The sequence below is a fragment of the Perissodus microlepis genome, chromosome 13, assembly GCF_051167445.1.
Source record: "Perissodus microlepis isolate ML-2025 ecotype Zambia chromosome 13, ASM5116744v1, whole genome shotgun sequence".
NCBI lineage: Eukaryota > Metazoa > Chordata > Actinopteri > Cichliformes > Cichlidae > Perissodus > Perissodus microlepis.
The window spans coordinates 32,089,795-32,114,655 of record NC_140473.1 but is presented as its reverse complement, the minus strand read 5'-3'; the positions used below and the strand labels follow the sequence as shown (position 1 = coordinate 32,114,655).

The 24,861-nt window shown below is 41.9% G+C and overlaps 1 protein-coding gene and 1 long non-coding RNA gene across 9 annotated transcripts; one reads left to right on the top strand and one right to left on the bottom strand.

Annotated features, from left to right (window-relative positions):
- Positions 1-1,972: 1,972 nt before the first annotated feature.
- On the bottom strand, positions 1,973-11,805 carry LOC146375441 (uncharacterized). 8 transcript variants are annotated; one of them, XR_014801974.1, is made up of 8 exons: positions 11,647-11,783; positions 11,274-11,353; positions 9,253-9,434; positions 8,662-9,154; positions 8,044-8,174; positions 2,925-5,997; positions 2,698-2,819; positions 1,973-2,555 (listed from the first exon to the last, which is right to left on the bottom strand). XR_014801974.1 is itself a non-coding variant. In XM_084948745.1 (7 exons), exon 6 carries the CDS (start codon positions 7,690-7,692, stop codon positions 6,187-6,189), a length of 1,506 nt encoding a protein of 501 aa, XP_084804871.1. In that variant the 5' UTR covers positions 7,693-8,174; positions 8,662-8,886; positions 9,041-9,154; positions 9,253-9,434; positions 11,274-11,353; positions 11,647-11,805; the 3' UTR covers positions 1,973-2,555; positions 2,698-6,186. The 8 variants fall into 8 exon arrangements, 6 of the variants coding, with proteins under 6 accessions (XP_084804871.1, XP_084804870.1, XP_084804869.1 ...); XR_014801975.1 differs by having other exon boundaries at positions 4,090-5,997; positions 11,647-11,778; XM_084948745.1 differs by having other exon boundaries at positions 2,698-8,174; positions 8,662-8,886; positions 9,041-9,154; positions 11,647-11,805.
- Positions 11,806-16,633: 4,828 nt separating this feature from the next.
- Positions 16,634-21,614, top strand: LOC146375440 (uncharacterized). The gene is made up of 3 exons (XR_014802036.1): positions 16,634-17,298; positions 18,025-18,182; positions 18,616-21,614. It is a non-coding gene; the product is annotated as an uncharacterized LOC146375440 (long non-coding RNA).
- Positions 21,615-24,861: the final 3,247 nt, after the last annotated feature.

Sequence of the window (24,861 nt, the reverse complement as noted above, 5' to 3'; positions counted from 1 at the left end):
CAACTCGAACTCAAACCCCGCTTTGTTCTTTAATTATAGGCCTTTTATAGCCGTTCATGACACGCACACACACACATAAAGCACTTTGCCTCACCATGAGAATGCAAGTTTACCTAACCTAACCTTAAAGTATCTGATATAGGATAGAAAAATGAAGCAACCAGAGATTTAATGATGAAGACTCTGGGTTCTGTAGTTCACGTTTTACAGTCCTGAATGACTCTTTGCATATGATTTATTGAAGAGGAGTTTAGAATGCACTTTACATTTAGACTGTTGCTGTTTCATTTTTTACATTGTTGCCGTGTTATGTCATGAATAAGGTTCACCTGCTGGGGGTTTGATGGATCAGCTGGACAATACAGTCAAAGACAGACTTCATTCATCATATGCAAGAATCCTAGTTGGATTTTTGTTGTCACTCATGTTTTTGAACCAAATATTGAAAACAATTCTGACAGACTGGATACCTGGTCAGGGTGTACATTACCTTGTACTCAAGCATCCCAGGACAGAGCCCTGCCCCACCATGAGCCTGGGTGGATACGTGGTTATTAATATAAGGACCAATACTGAATATGAATATTTCATGAAAATTGAATTATAATACAAATTAGTAATAAGGGTTTCTCTGCGCCCTTATCTACCCCATACTCAAAGAGCTGCGGGCAGAGAGGGTGACAGGAGAGGATGGCACTGAAGAGAAGATGCTCGGTTTCTGGAGTCTCCTGGTCCTGTCAGTATTAGTAGGATGCATCTGCTGTGTCTTCTCGTGGATGCTCACCTACCTTGACTCGTCCCAGCCTGGTATGGATTTCCCAACACTGCGGACAGTGGCCCACGTCAGAGACGTTTAATATTGATTACATATGTCTGAATTGCTAACCCTAACCCTAGCCCTAGCTCAACAGACCACAATGCCCTGGACTGTCAGTATTATTACACGCTGTGAACATAAGTACCTTTGATCACTGTTGTAGAGACCCACCTTTTAGCACATCCCAGCACACCCACTCACTTCACCAGATGCACCTTGTTTAGTTCTCTCACCTTTGATTGGGTGTGGTGCTTGTCCTTAATTGCACTCACCTGTCACACATTATATAAGGACTGCATTCACTTTAGGCTCACTCCTTCTTCACTCCCACACGGGGCGGCAGCAGAGGTGAGGTTCTGTTCTGGTTTTTCTTATTTTATGTATTGTTTAAGGTAATGAGTAACTTCTCTGTTTTCTTTCAGCATTGGCAGTCCATGTGTGTCTTTCTTTCCTTCCTTCTTTGCTTTATTGATTTGAGAATAAAAGGAGAACCCTGTGAATGATTAGATGACTGCTTATTCTTATCCTAATCGGATGAGCCCATGATGCTGATTACTCAACCCTGAGCCTTCCTTTCCTTCATAACAATCAGTTTATGTTGTAAAAGAGAAGGAATATTGGAAAGAAAGATCAACATTGTGATATTATTTCTTTCAAACTGACCAGAAACATGCTTGTCAGACTCTCACAGCAAAGGATCAGACTCACTGTGCATGACGGCTCAGGCCAAAGATGTCTGTTAGATTGTCAGTTGTTTAGTGCTTCTGTACAGTTAGAGTCACCGACTCTATTTCAGAATAATTAATATGCGGAAAACACTAAAAGTTGATTGTCTTCCAATATTCTAGCATAATTAAAAAACTTTGACTTTGTAAGTACATATTATTAGTCCTAATGCCAATATGATTCTTCATAACTCCTGCTTTGAAATACTGAACTTTAAAATTTACCTGATGAAAGATCATTTACAGTGGCACTCTGTCAGGATCATTCTGACTGTAAGATCACTGTATTAATCTGAATCCTTCTGAAATGTGCTGTGAATGAATGCTGATGCAACTCACTGTGGGAAAGCTGTTAATAAAATGAATCTGTGACACATGCAACACATTCACAGAGGAAGAGGACACAAAGGGAGGACACGCAGAGGCTGTGTTGAAGTCACAAATCCAAATCTTTATTAAAAAACAGGCGGCGGTAACAAACAGGAAGACAAGCAGTCCATCAAACAGTCTACAGGGTCAAACATACAGAGAATTCAAACAGCAGTAAAAAATAACTGGACACTGAAAAACTTAAAGCAATGTGTGACGCAATAAAAGGAAGCAGCGCAGTATATTCACTGAATTATCATCAATTATTTCTAAGGATTATTTTCTTAAATGCAGTTAGAGTGTGGCTGGTAAAGATGGAAACATACAGAATGTAAACTGTGTGAGTTTGGTGAACTTTGTTAGTAACAAATGAGGTAAAAAACAACAACCCCAAAACAGACAAAACACAGAAAGAGGCTCTCAGTATTCATTAATAATTAGAAAGAAAAATTCTGGTCGTGGATTTTTACAGTCTTAGTTCCGCTCGCTGTCATCATTATAATCATCATGATCAATGGCGAGGTCCTGAGGTGGGTGGGGCTGTCTCTGGTGATGTCACCATGAAGGAACAGCATCTGGCACGTGTTGGTGAAACATCTCAGTACACTGGTGTAGTTTCCTCTCCAGCTGTTTGACATGTGACACTTGAACATTAAGGGGAAGAAGAAGAAACAGTGTTAGGTCAGGTGACCACATGGTTTCTAAAGTAACTGACAGGAAGTAACCAGGCCGTTAGAAATGGATGGCATGTGTTTAGAGTTACTGGAGTTGGGTAACTCTACTTACCAAAAGCAGAAGCACACAGATGAAGGATCAGATGCTGAATGTTGCAGGAACATGCTCATGTGTGGTGGTCATTCAGTGCTGCTCCGGCAGGTTAGACAGTCCAAGACTGATATGCTGCCCATCTGAGAGTTTGAAAACACACATGCAAAGATTTATTTTGTATTACAGTCAAAGTTGGATGTTCATTTTTGTCCTTTAAAAATGTTTGTGTATTTGAAAGCACTAACATTTAAGGATGACTTGGATTGTCTCCTTTAAAGGGGAGACAAGTGTATCCACTGTTACGGATTCAAATATTGGGGATGGATACAAGAGGAAAAGTCACAATAACAACACTGGTCCGGCCGGGTTGAGTCAAACGATGATTTTAATGATCACACGCGTGGGAGATGGACACCGTACGCAGACAGCATCAGATCTCACCCCAAAAATCACATCACAATAGTTTTATGAAATCGGGGTATTAGAACGCCCCTTCATGCGTATGACAGGTGCAATACAATCAATGTTGACCATTTTATTTAACACAGCAAAAAGAACATTCTCTCCTTCCCGAGGACAGGCACTGACTCCCGCCTATCTCCTGGAGCCAACTGTCCCCTGCGGAGACACAATATTGCAGCTACAAGGATTTCCAGATTGGTTAAGGTGATCAGTGTGTAATGCTCTAAATCAAGTATGTAATATTAAATGAATATTGTTTAATCAATTGCCACTACTAAAACATAACAAAAGATATAACTGAATACAGAATCGCAAAGAATAACATGATATCAGTGTTGTGTAAGCGCGTGCGGCCTTCTATGCTCAAAGCCTTTCCCTTCCATAGATCAGCCAGACATTCGCGCTGACTGTAGCTTTTAACCCTTATTAATTTGAGCACAACTCTATAATGAGCAACAAACAGCAATATGTATGAGATGATCATGGTAACACCTGCAATGAAAGAGCATATGATTATTCTGGCACTTGTAAATGGAAAATCAACCTGAGGTTATAACCATCACTGTAATACAAATGTCAATGTAATGTCAAAAGCTTTAATCAAAGGTTAATTAAAGGCTGCTTATATGATTCTTATATGATTATGATTATATGATTCTGAGGTTTCAATAATGCCGATGATAAAATAACAAAATAATAAAAGAAAAGAAAAAGAACACCCCTTTTATCCCACAATTCCCTCTGTTGACCTCTGGAGAATCCAGAGGTCACAACACTGACAGTTGTGTCATGTCACTCCTTGGCCTACACAGCAGGTCCTACGTACATCATTGGCATCATGGACATTGGAGTGATAACTCTAGGCTCCACTGCCCTCCTAAACATCATCACTAACACTCTTCTGGCACAAGGAATGAGACGACAACAACAGGTAACCATAATACATACCAAAACAGATAAAGCCAGCATGACCGACACAATAAGCCCCTTCCATCGTCCGAACACTGAGGTCAGCCAGCCCTCCAGCGGATTGTCAATACCTGAGTGATCATGCATAGTTTCAGAAAGGCTCTTTAGGCCCTCCAGAGCCCGAGTCACTGAGCCATCTGGAGCAGTGTTGTTGGGAATGAAGGTGCAGCACTGATCGCCAAAGATGGAACAGACGCCCCCTTTTTCTGCCAATACCATATCAAGGGCCATCCTATTCTGCACGCCCATTAACGAGGTCGGACCCACCTGCTCCGCCAACCCCTCCATGCCATCTTTGGTGAGGTTAGAGAGTCTCAGCACATTATAATGAACATAATTTATCCTATCTACGTTCTTGTTTGGGGTCACTGGAAAGAAAGCAGAGATTATTGGAATATTCTCAAAACCGGCTGCTATTTGATCAGCGAGTTTAAATTCATTTGGAACTCCCCTGGGCACTCCAATGGAGTCAATCCAGGTGGGGGAATTCAACCTAGGGTCGTATGCATGTGTGCCATCAAAGCCTGTCTTCATTAAAATGTGTCTTTTGCGTTTAGCTGCCAATGTGCGCGTGTTGTGTTGTGGAATCGCTTTTACCTGGTTTCCAATTAGCATAAGTGGCGCCCCTAGTCTCACCATTGCGCATGTACCCACGCTCCCCACAGGAACACGAACCACAAGAGTCCTATGCCCGCAATAGTAATACAGCCCGCTTCTAGCCCATGTTCCAATTACGGTGGCTGCATCACTCACATTGTTGGTGGTCCTACCCGTCCGGGTGACCGAACACCAATTTGGATCGATTTCCCCTAGTCGATATTTAACTTTATCTGTGGAAAAAGTAAAACACGTATAGTTATCTTTTCTGGGCATAAACGGTCCTGCTCGCGTGAGTTTGTCAATAGGGGGAAATAGACTGGACAACACAGTGCAGTTCCCCGTATTAACAACTTCTCTAGTCATTCGCAACATACAGTTATAGCCCCACTGATCCTCTGGATGCAGCGGTGCTGGCTCAGTAAATAAACGCGGCCTTGCGGAAGCACAAGCTACACAGTTAGACACTTTCTGTTCTTTAGCGTTTTGGGCCATCCAGTCCAGCCAGATGTTGCTGTCACTGAACCCGGTGGCGCGTTCAATCAGATCTTGAGGTTTTAACGTGCTGTAGTCCACCGAAACGACTTGTCTAACTTTTGGTTCCTGTTCCTCTGGTCCAGCCTCCGACGACCCGCTCCCCTCTTGCCCTGTAAAAGATGCAACAGAGTTCATTGGATTGGGAATCACGTGTGTTGTCATTTCTTCTCTACCTGGCGACCTGGGATTAGTCTTTTCTAGAAAATTAACTTTAATTAACACTTTTGGATCAACCCCAGCTGTTTCCACCCCCAAGATTAGATATACAGGTTTTTCCCGACGCCAATTACCTAATGATAAGGTTAACAGATTTTTAGATGGGCTGTAGTCCCTTTGAAGTTTAAGCTCATTTTCTGGTCCTAATTCTGGCGGTTCCCAATTTTCCCCAGTGTAACCCCTTACCTGATCCCAATTACGGCACCAGCTGTCATAAGGCCGATTTCCCCTTTCGCAGTGTGTACTCACTGAATAGTCCCAACAGACCCACACATTATATCCCCTCCAGCTACTGCTTACATCCTGACAATTAAAAACATCACACAGATCAAACGTGAAAGAAGTTGTGGAACCCTTAACATAATCTAATTCTACTCCACCGTATGTGCTGAGACACTCATCCTTTTTACCAGAGACCTCGCGCTTCGTTCTCGCCCACGGCCTGAAGTCACTAAGGATCACGAGTGGTGTAAGTGGCGTATCAAACAGCGCCGGGCCGGCCTGACCTCCGTGCTCAGACAGTTTTCCCTTGTCGGCCTGCAAAAAATAAACCAAAAAACATATAGCTGTGATTAAAAACATCATCGACATTAAACCTATGGTATTATTGAACATTGTGATAGCCTTTTGAACTCTTTTCTCGTCACGAGTATCTGATTGTTGTGATGGCATGGTGTTGTGTGTAAGTTATGTTGTAGCAAAAAGTTCAAAGCCCTTTTTAGATGCTCAGTTTGGTGCCGCTCCCTTTCGCTGGCGCGGCGACTTCCTCCTAGGCTGCTCTTCTTTCTTCGACCTCCCGGGTAGACCACCGGTTGGCCCGTTGCACAGGTGTGAGGGTTTATTCTGCCTCTGAGTTTCACCTGTGTTGGGTGGAGATTGATTTCTCCCCACCAAGTCCTCGTGCGCCGCTGCGCACTGCGTCCAGTGATACCAGGCGTCGCCTTTCCCTCTCAGTTGAACCGCTGTAGCTGTCCGAGCCGACACCTCGTATGGACCAGTCCAACGGGGTTCCTTCCACTTGCGTTTGATGACCTTCAGCCACACTGCCTTTGCGTCCGGGACCTCTCCTCCTCCTGTGGGCTTTTCACAAGCCACCTGTTTGGTGAAACTGGACACCAGCGCCTTTAACTCGTTCCAATAGTCTGCGTGAGACCTGTTCCCTCTGGTGTCCTGTCCCACCGAGCCCACCGTCCAAGGGGCCGGAAACTGTCTCCCAGTTTGCAGCTCGTACGGTGTGAAGCCCACTTCCGGTTTGACCGCTGGCTTGGGATTGTGTGCGCCACAGATTAAACACATCCTGGCCTTTTCCCTTATCATTTCTTTCAACTCAGGATGCCACCAATGACACAAGTTTCTCTCCATCTGTGCTACCCCCACGTGGGCAAGTCCGTGGGCCTCCTCCACCTTCTGTTTTGCCATTTTGGCTGTCAACACGGGGCGCCCGTCTGGCCCCCTCCACAAGTGTCCATCCTGCCAGGCTCCTTTGTTTTTCCACACCCCCTTTTCCTCTGGGGATGCCTCCTCCTGAGCCTGTTTGACTTCCTCCGTCATGTTAGTGGATACTTCCTCTTCTGCAGTTACCTGTATCATTTGTTTCCGTCCTTTGTAGTCTGCCGCCTCTTTTGCGGCTTCATCTGCTTTCTGGTTTCCTTTTGCCACCATGCTGGTTCCTTGTGAGTGCGCTTTGCATTTTATGATACTCACTTCATCTGGGTCAGCCAAGGCCTTTTCCAGTTCCTCCATTTCACTTTTGTGGCAGATAGGTGCATTGGTTGCTGTTCTGAATCCTGCTCTTTTCCATTGAGCCAGCTCCACATGAGCTGCTCCGAATGCATACGCTGAGTCAGTGTAGATGTTCACTCTCCTATTCTTAGCTAATCTCAAGGCTCGAGCTAGGGCTATCACTTCAGCTCTCTGTGCCGACTGCTGTCCCCCAATTCTTCCTGCTTCTTTGACCTGATACTCCTCTCCTACTCTGCAGACTACCGCATATCCTGCTTTCAGTCCTTCTTCGTCTCTGTGGCAACATCCATCAGTGAACCAGTCCTCAGCTCCAGGTATAGGTTCTGCCTTCAGGTCCTCTCTAATTTTTTCTTCAACCTGTGCTCTTCTGACGCAGTCATGGGGTTCCCCTGCTCCCAATAAATCTGCCATGTTTGCTCCTTCATGTGTGAATGTTAGATTTGGGGCCTCTAAGACTTTGCTCAATCTCTGTTGTGCCCGTGGTGACATACTAAATGCTTGTGAGTTCACGTATGCCACTATGCTGTGTGTAGCTCTACGTCACTTTACCTGGATGATGACTCCTCTCCCCCTCACTCAGAAACACTCCTAATATAACCAAGCAAATAAATAATATTGAAGATTTACTTACATCATTACAAAAACAGCAAAAACATCTCCCTTTGATTCTATTTCTCCATTCCTGCTCAACATCAGGCAACAAATATCTCAATAAATCACAGTAAAATGTAAAGCACATGTTTTCTCTGCTTTGTCTAACCTCTGCAGAGCCTCTGTCAAGAAAAACATAACTGTAAGCATAAAACAAATATACATTTCATAACACGTCACTGGACAAACCTTGGTCAGTTGATTTCCTCTGTGCAGTGCAGACGAACATCAGTCAGCAAGTGACTCTGCTGGTTCTTCTGAGGAAACACCACCGTCTCTCCACACCGTCACCATCTGTGAGCACAAACTGCCGCTCTGCTCTGCCAGCATGTAGGAAATCACATATCACACACAGGGGTGAAGAAACATCAGAGCTCAACTTTGGATACTTTAGATCTTAACAGATCAAAGTAGCTCTTAGTTTCAGCAATCAGTGAGCAGACAAACAATGATACCATACTGATTCTGTATGAATACAATATGGTATTTTCAATACAGGTGTCAAATTAATTTATTAAAACTAATACAGATATATGTATATTTTTTTTGATAAATTAGTTTGCTAAATTATAAGAATATATTTTTATTTTTTTTTTCATTTAACAATTGCAACTGAAAGAAATTAAATATTGAACAAAAATATATTGTCACATTCTGAGCATGCTCAGCATGCTGACAGACTTGAAGTTGCTACAGATTTTAAGAAGTGATAATTATAGGGAAGAAACTTCTCTTTTTCATCCGTTTAATCAAACATTTGATGCCTCAGCTGTCTCAGTCCTATAGCGTTCTGCAACTACAACTAACCTGAAGCTTGGATTTGGCTGCAGGTGCCCCTGTACATCCTTCTCAGCAGCACACATGTGGGTACCATTTAATCACACTTCTTCCTGAGCTTTGCTTCATCACAAGACCAAAGGTGGCATCCCGTGTCACAGTCTTATCATCATCCAGAAGAAACATTTGAAGAAACATCATGGAGAAGAAACATTTACGCGCCTCCTGGTTTTGTTTTCTGATCCTGCGAAAAGACTGAGGACAACAAAGCCCAGAGAACACGAGATACACAACATCCAACATTCAGACTCAACAGCCTCCATAAATGAAGAGCACCAGGTTGGTTCAGTTATAGTAGATATAAGCATACTTCACATTACTGGGTATGAATAATAATGAGGAGGCAAACTTTGAAGATGCAGAGCATGATGTCCCATCATCAGACTGTAAACAAACATCCACCAGGCTTCTTTGTTGGCAAAATTGATGATTCTCCTATCAGGGATCAGTAGCGTGTATTAACCTGTGGTATAAGCAGCAGTCACTGAAATATTACTCTTTCAGATAAGAAATCTAGCACATAAAAGCCAGGGTGGGAGGGATCTCTGCAAACTGACTTACCTCTGCAAGTGTGAAGCTCAACAAAAATCTGACTCTCCAGTCACAGACAAACAAAAGCCTCCAGCTGGGAGATAGAAAACGCTGTCTGGGTCTTGCTGGATGTTGCTGGTCAGAGTCCACACATTAGCAGAGTGCTTCTTGGTCCCACTGACCCATGCGGACAGCGACTGTGGAGAACTGTTCTGGAAAACAGAGAAGAGAATTAAAATAACAAAAAGCCAAACAGGATTTCCACAAAGACTCTCTTGGAATCAGCAATCAAAAAAACCACTGGTTCATATTTCAATTAAATATGAACAGGTTCCTCAAATGTAAGCAGTTCAGATCTGATTTAATTTAATTTCCTTCACACAGCACATTCGTCCAGGCTGACAGGTAAACATAGAATTAATCTCAGGTAACATGACTCAGAGTAGAGATTCAGTAAGAAAGATTGCAGGCTCAAATATTATTACCACACAATCCAAGGACACAGCAACAGCTCAGATTTGTAGAACTATTTAAACAAATGTCTTCTGAATATTCAATTCAGGTTCACAGTGGGAGGGTGGGAGGTGTCGTGGAATTTTTTAAATAAAGTCTGCAACACAGAAAGAGCTGTGATCAAGCTATTTATTACTGCGCCAACACACATCAAACATCACAGTTCAGTCATGTCAGCGCTGCCGCAGAAGTGGTGCTCCTACTCCTTTATGCATTCCAAGGAAGAGGGAGGAAGTTACAAACTGATCCTACCACACTTCACGTGCCTCGCTATGAAACCTAACGGATCAATGGTTAAGCTGTTTTGTGCCCTTGGCCTTATCAGCACCTGTAAAGGGAGTTGTTTTCTCAAACTGCTGACGCTGAAGTAAGTTCATCTAGTTTTAGAAACTTTCACTGAACAGTCTATAACAGTGTCACAACTAAGCATATGCATAAGCACTTAAATACTTTAAATGAGAATAACAGAAAATTTCTATTAAAAAGGCTAGAGCCTGTCCCAGTAGTCATAGGTAGAGCACACCTGGACAGGTCACCAGTCTGTCAGAGGACTAACACAGAGACAGACATCAGAGTAACAAATCTATTTAAAATTAATGTAAGTTTGCTGCAGCTGTATGTATGAACATGTGTTTCTGTGCTCACAGTCCACCTCTCAGGAAGCTGCAGTTCACTTTTAGTCTACTTTAAACAGACCTCACAAAAGGCTGATGTGGCTGGATCAGTAGTCTGATTTAAGTACGATAGCTTTGGCCAGGGATTAATCTGGTGCATCGCTTCACTGCAGTCTTACGTATTTTCCCCACACCTGAATAAAAAATACTGATATATACAAATAACAGCTTCAGCTGATGCAGCCTGACTCAATCCTAGATGTTCAGCACACAGAGACACAGAGGTGCCGTTTAAAGTTTAGTGTTAACCTGAGTCACTGATCATTTGCAGTATTACAGAGTCTGGCAGTCTTTGCATGATGTCCACGTCACTGTACGTTTCTAGCTGACTCTCAGGTGTGACAGGTGTGCCAGCAGGAAAGAGTAATAATAACCTGCATCCTGAGGTTTGTCATGCAGGATTAAAGGAGCCAGGCTTTGTTCACACAGCTAGGATTGTATTTTACACTGACCCTGGGTCAGTATAAGTATCATACAGTTTAAACGAAGCACTGAAACTTGCACATATTTATTATAGATGCACTGAAGCTAATCGAGATATTTGCTGTCAGTCTGTGGCTGCGATTAAACACTTTACTGGAAACTTTATTAACTAGTACCTTCATCAGTCATGACAGAAGCTAATATTTCTGTGCTAACATCGTTTAACCAGTAACAGCTTTCCTCCAATATAAGCTAACGTTTACACCGTAACTTTAAGCTAGCACCACAAAGACGGTAAAACACGTAATAATATCTACAAATGCATCTTAAAGCTGTTATATTAGCACTCGGTGTATTACTAAGATAACCACATTAACATTACTGACACTCGCTGACTTTTAATAGTCATTCTATAAATGCTGTCCGTTTAAATGGTCTTACCTGTACACACTGCATATCCACCGGATTCCAGCCAGAGTGGATTCTGGAGTCTTCCCACGCTCCTGTTAGTGATCCTCCATCTGGATGGATGAGAACAACCTTCTGAACAATCTAGCAGGAGATGGCCCATATCTATGGGACTGATTTGTGCTAATAACGCCCATTGTATGGACTGATAACAGCCGAAGCGGGTGAATAAAGTCACCCAGTAGCTAGCTGTGCCATTACCCAGCATACATCACTCCCTCCATAAATGCAATAAACGATAGAAAAGTATCGTTCTACCTGTTTTTCAGGTAGTTGTTTACATTATATAATTTATTGTGTTCCGTATACGTCACTACAATGTGATTTGGAAAATGTCTAAATATACCGACAACAGGCACTTCCGCAGCAATCTCTTCAATCGGAGGAGCCTTCACGTCAATTCCCGACGCGAGGGGGGTACCCTGCGCGTCCATAAGCGAAGCAGAGGGAGCCTGACCATGCGTCACACGTTTGACGAGTTGGGAGTGAGAACGTGTTGGACGATGACGTACACCTAAAAGAGCTCAAAATCAGAAAACGTTGCTCTAAAACATGTTGACATGGTAAATGAAAATGAACAATAATCAAAATTGATCATGCAAACTGAAAGACTACTTACTATGTTTCTCTTGTTACTTCATTAGCCTCAGTGTTCTCAGATCATTCTTTACATAAAAGCACCCAGTTGTCTTGCAAAGAATGTGTAGGATTAGTGAAATCACACACATTCAAAGATACTGGTAGTTATTGTTTCAAATGCCTATTTCATGACAACCAGGCTAAATTCATCGAAAGAGATGATGAAAGAGATTATCTGGATGCTGAAATGATTGTTAAAATACATTAGGCCAATAATAGTAGACCTGTGCTACATTTGTCCAGCTAGGCAACACATATTTCTGCATAAGAGATACATGAGACACCCTTTAAATAAGCAAATTTCATGTTTAAAACATGGAAATGCAGCCAAAATGGACCATACAATGGCCTCAGTGAACACATCAGCACATAAGTAGAGATGAGGAAACTCAATCACATTAGATATTAATATTACTATGAGTAAATTATATATATTATATATTCTGTTACATGGTTTAAAGAATACAATGTGATAATCAGACATGAGAACGCTGTTTCCAGTTATACAAATTTATTTTATTTCACTATTAAAGAAACCAATTATGTGAATAAAAGCTCACCACAAGAACATCTCCCAACCCAGTCTTACAAAGTTGCAGTTACAATAAAAACTGGGTATGGAACATGAACTGTTGGTGAGCTAAAAAACAATCCTGGTGCTGATGCTTGTCATTGAACGTTTTGGACAGAGCTCTTGATTGAAATGCCTACCGTTGTGTGTAGGCATTTCAGTCCAGATGTTATGGAGTTCAGTTCAGCTAAGATGTATTTCTAAAGCACCGGATCGCAAAAATAGCCGCTTCTCGGCTGTTTATATTGTAAGGTAAAGACCATACAATATAAGAGAGAAAACCCCCCAACAATCAGATGATCCCCTGTGAGCAAACCCTTGATGACAGTGTCTGTGAAGGTTATCAGTCATCAAGGCCATAGTAGTCTAAGGAGCTTGGAAAGAAAAGCGCCTGGATTTCTTTAAGTTAAAGAAGTCCAGGCGCTTTTCTCCAAGCTCCTTAGACTTGGTGACGGTGGGAAAGAAAAACTCCCTTTTAACAGGAAGAAACTTTCGGCAGAACCAGGCTCAGTGAGGGGCGGCCATCTGCCTCGACCGGTTGGGGGGGGCACAGCTGTTATAACCCCTGACGCAGCATAGCTTCTAATTCTGAAAGATACGTAAATACCTTAAACCTGCACTCTATGCAGGACACCAAGTGATGACACGACTTGCAGTACTATAGGAGTCTATGCAGAAACAGTTTTCTCTCTTGAATCTCTGTAATTTTTTTGCTACTGAGTGTCTGGGTGCAGTCACTCATTTTGGGCCAATTAAATCAAATGAATTGAACCTGCGTTAACCAGGTTTAATAGGGAGGGCCAAAGTCGTAGTTGTGCTAAATTTCCTCGAATTCTCCTCGGAGATTTTCGAGTAGCTTCCTTTGTTCTTGAAAGTTCTTTTCCATTTGTCTCATCGCTTCCCGTCCATTCCACATCTTTTTGGTAAGGTCACTAACCTTATTTTCTAAGGCCTTATTTTCTTGTTTGAGTATGTCAACTTGGACATCGTAGTTGTTTATCAGATTGTTATGTTCTTCCTGTGAAACTTTGGGAGTCTGAGCTTGGGTTTGCAACGCCATGTCTTCTGTTTTCAAGGCTTCCTGTACATCACACAGATTTTTCTTGACCTCTTCAAGCTCTCTTTTCAGTGCCTCAAATTCATGGCACAACAACTCCTTTTCTCTGTTGGTCACGTTAAAATCATGTTCGGAGTCTTTCTCAGTGGCTTTGAAGATCCGTGATTCTCCTTTCACACCCTCATCGTGTGGTTTCAGTTCTTTTTGAGAATCACCACTCCTTTTGGAAAGCTCCTGGAGGTCCTGTTCAAGAAGTTCGTTATGCCTCGATATGTCAATTTCACGTGCAACGCATTGGAGTTCCAGGGTCTGTCTGAGCTGTTCACTGTCCGTTGTTTTGTTGTCCTCATTCATGATCCTTTTTCTTTCTTCACTCTCTTGTAACTCTTTAAAGGCTGTGTTTGCCTGATGGAGTTTATTTTTAACAGCCTGTATTTCCTGTTGCATGTCATCTTTTTCCTTTTCAAAGTCCCTTTTCAGCTCACACATGCGTTTTATCGTCACATCATTTTCCTTTCTTAAAGACTGGTTGTCCTTTTCCATGTCTCCCACTTTTATAACCAAGCCTGTCTTGCTGCTTTGCAACTGTCTGATTTCTGCCTCCATTTCCTGCATCACCTCTTTCTGTTGCTGGATCTCTTTGGTTTTGGAGCTGTTTAAATCCTTTAGAATTTGGTTCCAATATTCCAGGTCTTGAATTTTGAAGTGAATTTTTTCATTCTCTAGTTGCAGGTCTCTTTTCCTCTTGTTTTTAGAGAACCCACTTCGTTTGAAGAGAACTTCAATGTTTTTTTGGAGAATTTTGTTCTCATTTATGAGCTCTCTTTTTTGCTCCTTAAGGTCGGCGTTCTCGACTTTAAGGTCACGTATGGTAGAGCTTTGTTGTTTGAGAGTTTTATTCTCATTTTTCAGCTCTTTGATTTGCTGGTTAAGTTTTTCGTTCTCGGCTCTCAGGTTGCACACAACAGGATTTGACAGACTCATATTTCAAATTGAAGTTGATGTTAAATCTCTGTACTAACTAAAAGATTTTTTAAAAATACGGTCAACTGTGTCAGAAACTGAAGTTTCGAGTAGTTTAACTGCCTAGTGAATTCTTCCACTATCTTTGAAAGACTGACAAGAATGAGAACCTTTCCCCTCTTTAAGGGTTTTAGTGTGCTGATGTCATAAAGAAGATCAGAGATCAAAGGGATTCTGGTGGAATGTCACTGTGTCTGGTCTGGGCAGTTCTGAATTGAATAATAACAAAATGCAGATTGATGGTAATTGTAACTGATAATGGTTACATGAATTATAAACACCCAATAAATATTATTTAGAAATCCAAACTGTGGTGGAGGTGTGGTCCCTGGCTCAGCCGCAGGGGAGGAGTGATGCAGTGAGCTCAAGGGGGCGGTGCCAGGGAGGCTGCAGGGACAGGTGGTGATGATCTTCCTAACGAGGTTTTCCTTTTTATATAGTCAAGCCGGAGACCAGAGTGAGCAGGAGCATGTGCAGAAGACCAACCGGAGAGTTGGTGAACAGGTTGGCAAACCATGAAAGCCATATGTGTGGTGCTTAAACAAACACTCGTCCAGAGTGATCAACATAACAGTGTGTCGGGTTGACTTTTATACAAACAAACCAAAAAGAACAAAAACATGTCATTGTGAAGCTTTGGCAAATACTAGATTGGTCAACTGATGTGCCGTAAGCATCTGTCAGGCTCTCTGACAGTTAGTTAGTGTTGCCTACAGTTAAAATATGTAATTGTGGTGAAGAGTTAGTATGATTTTACATAAATGGAATCCACATTTAGGAGCCCTTCAGTAAATCCAGGCCAAGCTAAGAAGATGAGCAATGGGAGAAAGACCAAGGACAGAACACATGGAGATGACTGACCAGCGAGCTTTTAATGCTTAAACCTCGTCAAAGTAACTTTTTGTTGTGACTAAATTGTAAAGAGGGATGTGTGTGTATAGAAAGATGGCTGTTAGAGTAGCAGATGTTTAATTTTGTCTAAATTCACTATTAATTCAACACGTTCTCACTCCCAACTCGTCAAACGTGTGACGCATGGTCAGGCTCCCTCTGCTTCGCTTATGGACGCGCAGGGTACCCCCCTCGCGTCGGGAATTGACGTGAAGGCTCCTCCGATTGAAGAGATTGCTGCGGAAGTGCCTGTTGTCGGTATATTTAGACATTTTCCAAATCACATTGTAGTGACGTATACGGAACACAATAAATTATATAATGTAAACAACTACCTGAAAAACAGGTAGAACGATACTTTTCTATCGTTTATTGCATTTATGGAGGGAGTGATGTATGCTGGGTAATGGCACAGCTAGCTACTGGGTGACTTTATTCACCCGCTTCGGCTGTTATCAGTCCATACAATGGGCGTTATTAGCACAAATCAGTCCCATAGATATGGGCCATCTCCTGCTAGATTGTTCAGAAGGTTGTTCTCATCCATCCAGATGGAGGATCACTAACAGGAGCGTGGGAAGACTCCAGAATCCACTCTGGCTGGAATCCGGTGGATATGCAGTGTGTACAGGTAAGACCATTTAAACGGACAGCATTTATAGAATGACTATTAAAAGTCAGCGAGTGTCAGTAATGTTAATGTGGTTATCTTAGTAATACACCGAGTGCTAATATAACAGCTTTAAGATGCATTTGTAGATATTTTTACGTGTTTTACCGTCTTTGTGGTGCTAGCTTAAAGTTACGGTGTAAACGTTAGCTTATATTGGAGGAAAGCTGTTACTGGTTAAACGATGTTAGCGCAGAAATATTAGCTTCTGTCATGACTGATGAAGGTACTAGTTAATAAAGTTTCCAGTAAAGTGTTTAATCGCAGCCACAGACTGACAGCAAATATCTCGATTAGCTTCAGTGCATCTGTAATAAATATGTGCAAGTTTCAGTGCTTCGTTTAAACTGTATGATACTTATACTGACCCAGGGTCAGTGTAAAATACAATCCTAGCTGTGTGAACAAAGCCTGGCTCCTTTAATCCTGCATGACAAACCTCAGGATGCAGGTTATTATTACTCTTTCCTGCTGGCACACCTGTCACACCTGAGAGTCAGCTAGAAACGTACAGTGACGTGGACATCATGCAAAGACTGCCAGACTCTGTAATACTGCAAATGATCAGTGACTCAGGTTAACACTAAAGTTTAAACGGTACCTCTGTGTCTCTGTGTGCTGAACATCTAGGATTGAGTCAGGCTGCATTGACTGTGGGACTTTAATGTGTTAAAAGCAGGTTGAAGACGGCTCAGAAACATTTGAAGATTAAAATTTAGCATTGTGGCTGCTGGTGGCTTGTAAAGCCTCTACTCAGCTGTATTTTTGTTACTAATTTATGTTTGTTGTTGTTTAACACAGATTTCAGAAGAGCAAATATGCTTAATAGTTTAACTAGATTTCATTTGTCAGTGTGGGACTGCTGAGTCACCTGAAGAACTCATTTCATTCATTCTCCACATGATGTTCATTTACAGAAATGTTTCACAGGAACTGATTCCTCCCAAAGGTTGAACTAGTGTGTTTCCATAGATTACCTCTGTATGAATGTACTTCTTAAATGAAGGCAAGTGTTTGTCCTTTTTTGTTCCTCAGGTACAGTACGTGATATCAAGGGCAGGCGGTCAACACTGGGGGTAGACAAGAAGCAGACGTACTTCCAAGAGGGAGCTGCAGTGAGGACACAGCCAGGTCACTGAGGTCAGAGGTCAAAATCTGAAACAGCTCAGGTTTATATTTTAGAGGTTATAAAAAATCTAAATGTATTTATAAAGAAACCTTTAAATAATAGTCATAATTATGATTATTATAAGAAATATCAAACATTTAAGTGGATTTTCTGTTACACATATTGTGTTAGCCCTGCAATAAACTGGCAGCCTGTCTTTGTCCTGTATCAGCTGGGATAGGCTTCATCCTCCCGCAACCCTGAATTGGATACATTGTATTCCAATTATGTAATCTGATCATTTACAAACTCAAGGTATCTAATCAAAATGTAAGTAAGAATTATAAAATGGGAAAGCAGAAATAAGTGTGACATGAATGTAAATGTGTGAGCTGACATAGAGGACAGCTACATGCAGTCTGAAAAACCTTTGTTGTCAAGTTTGCAGGTATATCAGCACGAGACATTCTTACATAGAAGAGACTGTTAAAGTCTCTAACTCAGTGAAGCATTATTGGTCCCGTCTGTTTGGATAAATATAGTAAGTTGATGTATGTCCATTTATTGACACATTTTCTTAAGTGCTTATCCAGTTCAGGATCACAGTGGAGCTGCAGCTGGATATGTTCACTAAATAAACCTTACAAAAGTTAACAATAAACCTGCATCCATGTACGTTGTTGTCCACAGGATGAGAAAATCAAGCTGGAAGACTGTGGAACATGTTAATAAATGTTTGTGTGTTTATGCCTGTGTCTTTCACAGGAGGCGCTGGAAGGTTTCCCTAATAGTTCCTGGTGAATCAAAGCAGAACCATAAAGGTTGCTGGACTGCATGATGGCCTTACCCCTGAGCAGTCATCCTGTTAAAGGAGGAACCACTTAGAAGCTGTTTTCAAAGTAGCTGAGCAGATTTCATCTCAAGTAAGCAATTAACTGTTTGTTCGTTTGTTCTGCCACTTAAAGAGCATTTAAGGACGTCTTTTGAGTGTCCAGTTGAATTAATTCTACTGGCTCTCATGGTCATTTGTTATTATAGACATATTTTTCATGTTCATCCAGCTATTTAGTAAATTCTATCTATTTAGTAATATCCGTCAGCTATAAAATGTAATATAAATATAAAAATATCTAAATATCTCCTGTCCTTTATGTTTTAATGATGTAAGACCAGACGTCTGTTATCGTGTTACATTAGCATTCCTCACATATCAATGAGATGCTGCACAGTACAATCCTACTGACACAGCAGAGGGATAACGACGGCTATTCAACATCGTTACACGACACATTCGAGCTGCATGACGCAGACAAAGTGACTAAATCATCTTTTTGTGGTTTATTGTCTTCAAACCAGCAGACAAAGCTGATGGCAGAAGATGTCAGAGAAGAACTTCAGGCCGTGGACTGAAAAGGTATTTTTTTCTTGTTATCAAAAGACATTTGGAGTGGCAGCTTCTACAACTGGTTGTGCTAAAGTAAAGCTTACAGTCTAAGAAATCACAGTGTTGATATTCAGCACAAAGAGAAAAGCTCACTTGTTTGAATTCATTTACAATCATAGTTTTATAAATTCTGACTGTAAACAGCTTTTACAGCTTTGATATTGTTTGACACTCGATATCAGGTGATAGGGTTTAATTTAAAGGTTTCTGTGTCCCAATGAGCCATTTACACTGATCAGTGTCAGTTTAACTGTAACACATTCATTATTTAGATTCAACAAAGAAATAAGTGAATGTAAAAAATGGCAGCCCTCAGGCCAGGTTTATAGAGATATATGCATGCATTATGAAATTTATGTATCCCAGATCATTGTTATTCATCTAGTCATGGCAGACCTACCTCTTCCTCCCAAGTTAACTGCAACCCAAAAGAACTAGTGGGGCTATTTACACACTCACAACCAGTGTGGGGTAAAAAGAGCCACCAAAAAGCTGTCAGCCACAGATGTGCTAGAAGAGTTAGAAACTCTACTTATGGAGAAACTTTCTAAGTCTAACAGAGGACAGGTACTCCTGCCCAAATAACATGATATAACCCCACATACAGCCCAGCCATAAAATGAACCAAGTCATTTAGTTAAAGACAGCATGGGACCAAATGCATGTAGCCAGCCTGCATCAACCTGACATTTCTTCCTCCTGAATTAAATGAATGAATGGATGAAAGTTAAATGAGTCAGGGCTCTAGAGTGCGACCAATTTGGTCACAAATGCGACCAAATTTTTTTAGTGGTGCGACTAAAAAATAATATTTGGTTGCACCTGTGCGACCAAATGTTCAGGTAGCAAAAAATAAATAAATAAATAAAAAAAATCTGCAACCTTCCCTGTGGTCAACAACAGACACACACTATGCCCCTATCATGGACTAAACCAATCAGAGATAGTAAGGGGCGGGACCTCTCTGATTGGCCGTGGTCCAGTTGAAAGTGCAGGTGGAAGTGGGAGGTGAGTAGCTTGAATAAAGCGATATCAATTCATTAAATCCTGAATCGACTTTTAAATATAACTGTGTTTTGCCAGAAACGCCAGATTCTCAGATTAAAGCTCACAAAACCATTTCAACAACAACCAAACAGCAGATGAGAGCAGGCACACGGATTCCACACAAAGACGTAAACACAGAGCGGACCGACGCATCAGAATCAACTTTGTCTTTCTCGGCTTTCTCACCCGACGGCCCGTAGACGGACACGCTGTCGGAGCTCAGCGATTCTGATGCGTCCGGTCCGCGCTGTGACTACGTCTTCTTGCGCTGATTCTGAGCTGCAGGTTTTGTCTCTCTCCAACCAAAATTCACCGAGCCAGCAGCAAAAGAAGCAGCAAACTGCGCTTCACATTTGATCAATGTCGTCATGAATTTTGCTGTTTTGCTTCCACGACTATTAAAATAACACTCCATGCACAGTTAGCTCTCTCTCTCTCTCTCTCTGTACTTCAAGAACAGTTTCCCGTCTCCAATCTCTGTTTTCTGTATTATTCATTCGCTTATTACCCACCAGTCTACCGTTGTTTACAGCGCTGTCGGCTGCTGTCTTTTTCTCTTTTTCTTTTTTTCACTTAAATGACCTCGGACAAGAAAGCCTATTTTTTTCTGTTGTTCAATACTGAAGAAATTTAAACTTTATATGCAGAACATTGTAGAATATTTTTAAGGTTATCTGCTATAAAAAGCCAGACCAGGAAAATCTCCTTCATGTTTTTCTGTTTTATTCTCAGTTACTTTCACACAAAGGCATCTGCTGTGATGTTCACAATTCTGATGAAGTCAGTACTGATAAATGATCAGAATTATAATATTTCTGACTGTCTGAGGCTAAGCTGAATCGAATCGGGACTTTGAAAACCGGAATCGAATGGATTATAGAAATCAGTGATGATACCCAGCCCTAGTGAGCAGCCTGGGCACGACAGAAGTGGATGTAGCTGTAATAGGAAAAGAACTATTGCTAACTTTTCTGTTAAGTTAAGGCCTGATCCTTCTGAAATTCATAGCCAGTGCTCTGACACGGTGTCATCAATCTTTGAATGCTGAAAAAGCACAGTGTATCCAGAAAAACACATTATATAAATTATTATAAAATTTGTGTGCGCCTAACTTTTGTGCCGGTACGCCTAACTTTTTAAAGTTAGGCGTACCGGTACGCCCATGGCAAAAAGTTAGTCTAGAGCCCTGTGACTACAAACCTAAAGCCACTAGTTCCCACACTGGAGCTCCCTGACACTGTGTGTTAACCGTATTTAGCTTGTATCAACAGTTGTAACAGGCTAAGCCACCTGAGACACTGCATTGAATGATTGTTCCTGTCTTAATGATTTCAGCTGACTGGTTTCAGCTCAGATGTTCTGCTTTTTCCTTTCAGTAGATCAAAGCAGCTCGTGCTCCTTCTGCTTCCAATTTAGAAGAAGAAGAAGAAGGCGAAGGCTTCAGCGAAGTGGCGTTCATGGTCTCAGTGAACAGTCACGGTCACACACTGCATGTGGTTTTAAAAGCAACATGTCTGTTCACCACAACAATGGAGATGTGTAATATTAGTGCAGCTACGGTTTGTTTTTGAACATCAGTTCTGTTTTCTACTTTGATCACTTAGACCAAAAAAGTGTTGTTTTCAGATTCTTTCTTTTACATCTATAAACCACCTGTTCATTTTTTTATTACAATTAGTTTCACATAAATGTTAGTGTTTCCTTTATGATCTTTTAATGCTTACACTACACTGTACATGTCTACATTAGAGACATTTCTGTTACCTGTTTCTGTTGACTCAGAGTTGTGAAATGTTCTTTTATTTGATGCACAATATGAAGTTCATAATTTTCTTACAAATAAAACTCTAATGACAAACATGAACAGCTGTGCTTATTTCTGAGACATGAGTTTTGAATGTGTTCATATTTAGACAGTGTGCATCTGTATGCTGAAACTGTAATGGTGAACCTGAGGTGATGGTCAACAGAAGGCAAATATATATCAATATAAAACAATATTGAAGTAATGTCTTTACCCTCTGCAGCGTGTGGACGCTGTGCACGCAGTCACCTTATTCACTGTAGTAAACATGCACCGCTAGCTCACGTGACTGACTGTCTCCATGGTTACATCGTATATTATTAGCTATGTAAACAGCTTCCAAAGATACCGCCATAGCTCTCTGCAGCTGTAACACTTAAACACTTTGCAAATCATTTCACGTGTTTGATAGTTATGAAGACAGAATATGTTTTTAAGGTCATGCTAGGCGGTTGCTATGGTGGTTGCTGTGCACTTGGGTGGACCGCGTCCGATTCCTGTTATTAGCTGTCCGCCGTAGGAAGGCTGCGTTCCATTTACAAGTAGTGACAGTCTGCCGCAACTCGAACTCAAACCCCGCTTTGTTCTTTAATTATAGGCCTTTTATAGCCGTTCATGACACGCACACACACACATAAAGCACTTTGCCTCACCATGAGAATGCAAGTTTACCTAACCTAACCTTAAAGTATCTGATATAGGATAGAAAAATGAAGCAACCAGAGATTTAATGATGAAGACTCTGGGTTCTGTAGTTCACGTTTTACAGTCCTGAATGACTCTTTGCATATGATTTATTGAAGAGGAGTTTAGAATGCACTTTACATTTAGACTGTTGCTGTTTCATTTTTTACATTGTTGCCGTGTTATGTCATGAATAAGGTTCACCTGCTGGGGGTTTGATGGATCAGCTGGACAATACAGTCAAAGACAGACTTCATTCATCATATGCAAGAATCCTAGTTGGATTTTTGTTGTCACTCATGTTTTTGAACCAAATATTGAAAACAATTCTGACAGACTGGATACCTGGTCAGGGTGTACATTACCTTGTACTCAAGCATCCCAGGACAGAGCCCTGCCCCACCATGAGCCTGGGTGGATACGTGGTTATTAATATAAGGACCAATACTGAATATGAATATTTCATGAAAATTGAATTATAATACAAATTAGTAATAAGGGTTTCTCTGCGCCCTTATCTACCCCATACTCAAAGAGCTGCGGGCAGAGAGGGTGACAGGAGAGGATGGCACTGAAGAGAAGATGCTCGGTTTCTGGAGTCTCCTGGTCCTGTCAGTATTAGTAGGATGCATCTGCTGTGTCTTCTCGTGGATGCTCACCTACCTTGACTCGTCCCAGCCTGGTATGGATTTCCCAACACTGCGGACAGTGGCCCACATCAGAGACGTTTAATATTGATTACATATGTCTGAATTGCTAACCCTAGCCCTAGCTCAACAGACCACAATGCCCTGGACTGTCAGTATTATTACACGCTGTGAACATAAGTACCTTTGATCACTGTTGTAGAGACCCACCTTTTAGCACATCCCAGCACACCCACTCACTTCACCAGATGCACCTTGTTTAGTTCTCTCACCTTTGATTGGGTGTGGTGCTTGTCCTTAATTGCACTCACCTGTCACACATTATATAAGGACTGCATTCACTTTAGGCTCACTCCTTCTTCACTCCCACACGGGGCGGCAGCAGAGGTGAGGTTCTGTTCTGGTTTTTCTTATTTTATGTATTGTTTAAGGTAATGAGTAACTTCTCTGTTTTCTTTCAGCATTGGCAGTCCATGTGTGTCTTTCTTTCCTTCCTTCTTTGCTTTATTGATTTGAGAATAAAAGGAGAACCCTGTGAATGATTAGATGACTGCTTATTCTTATCCTAATCGGATGAGCCCATGATGCTGATTACTCAACCCTGAGCCTTCCTTTCCTTCATAACATGGTCCTCCGAGCCGGAGCAGTGTTAGCGTCATGGATTCAAAGCAGCCATTGACTGAAGGTTTGAGAAGATCCAGTCGTGATAGTCGACCTCCTGCCCACCTGCAGCAGTATGACGTTCAGTATCATGGAAGTAGAAGAGCTACATGTGAGACAGAGTCAAACCGAATGCCAGCATAGTGACAAAGACACACATGGGCTGCAGGATCCTGTCGGAGAGTCAGAAAGTCAACCAGAGACCCGCCCTGCTCCTTTACCTACCAACCAAGATGAGGTCATGAGGGAACTCCTGACGACGATGAGGGAGATCAGGCAATTTATGATTCAATCATCTCCTTCCCATTCTCGTAGCTCCAGATCTTCAATTCGCACTGTCTCATCTGATGGAATCAGATCTTCTGTATGCAGTTTACGAGCCAGTCCTCAAACACATCAACAACATGAGCAGCTCCCAGTGATTGATACAGCAACCTGTCAATCACCCTTCCAGCCCCCACAGATTAGCCGTCAGTCTGGCTTAGTTACAGCTGCCAGCCCTCCTTTACCTAATTCAACAATATTAGATGCTGCAGTCCCTTCAACTGGTTTACCTAGACCAGTCCTTGCTACAGAAGATGAGACTCCCTTTGATTTCCTGGCCTTATCACGGCAGGATCCCCACCAGGTCTCATGTGTTCAACCTGCTGTTCCTTTAGCTGAAGACCCTGTTCAACCTCTCATTTGCATATCTGACCACAAGTATTGCCCTCCTCTAGAGCAGCAACCAGCTACATCCAATGCCTCACATGAACAGAAACCTTTGATACCTGTTACTGCTAGCTCGGGTCACTCCTCTAGCACGAGAACACATGTATATAAGCTTGAAGGTCCTTCGTTTCCAGACCTTAGTAGAGAAGACGAAATGCAATACAGGATGTTACGGATGGCCCTTACAAACCTTCTTGATCCTCATGAGACAGAGCAGTTCAAATATCATGTCCTTCTTGATCACCTCAAAGTAGACCAAGCTAAACGATTAGCTCTTGCCTTTTCCTACGCTCCTGACCCATACACTCAAGCCATCAAAGCCCTTGATGAGCGTTATGGGCAACCAAGACAGCTGGCATTGAAAGAGCTAAAGAATATACTGGAACTGCCTCCTATCAGAGCAGGTGATGGTCAGAGTCTTGATAATTTTGCTCTTCGTGTACAGGCTTTAGTTGGGTTGCTTAGCACTATGGGAGAACAAGGACGTGCAGAACTAGATTGTGGCTCCCATGTTGATCGCTTGTTAGCGAAGTTGCCTGCAGAGCATTTCAGTCGCTTCAAACGGCACGTTTACAGGGAACAGGGAGAAATAACGTATACCTTGC

Coding starts and splice junctions, on each gene's coding strand:
- LOC146375441 (XM_084948745.1), bottom strand. CDS start 7,692: ATGTCACCACGGGCACAACAGAGATTGAGCAAAGTCTTAGAGGCCCCA.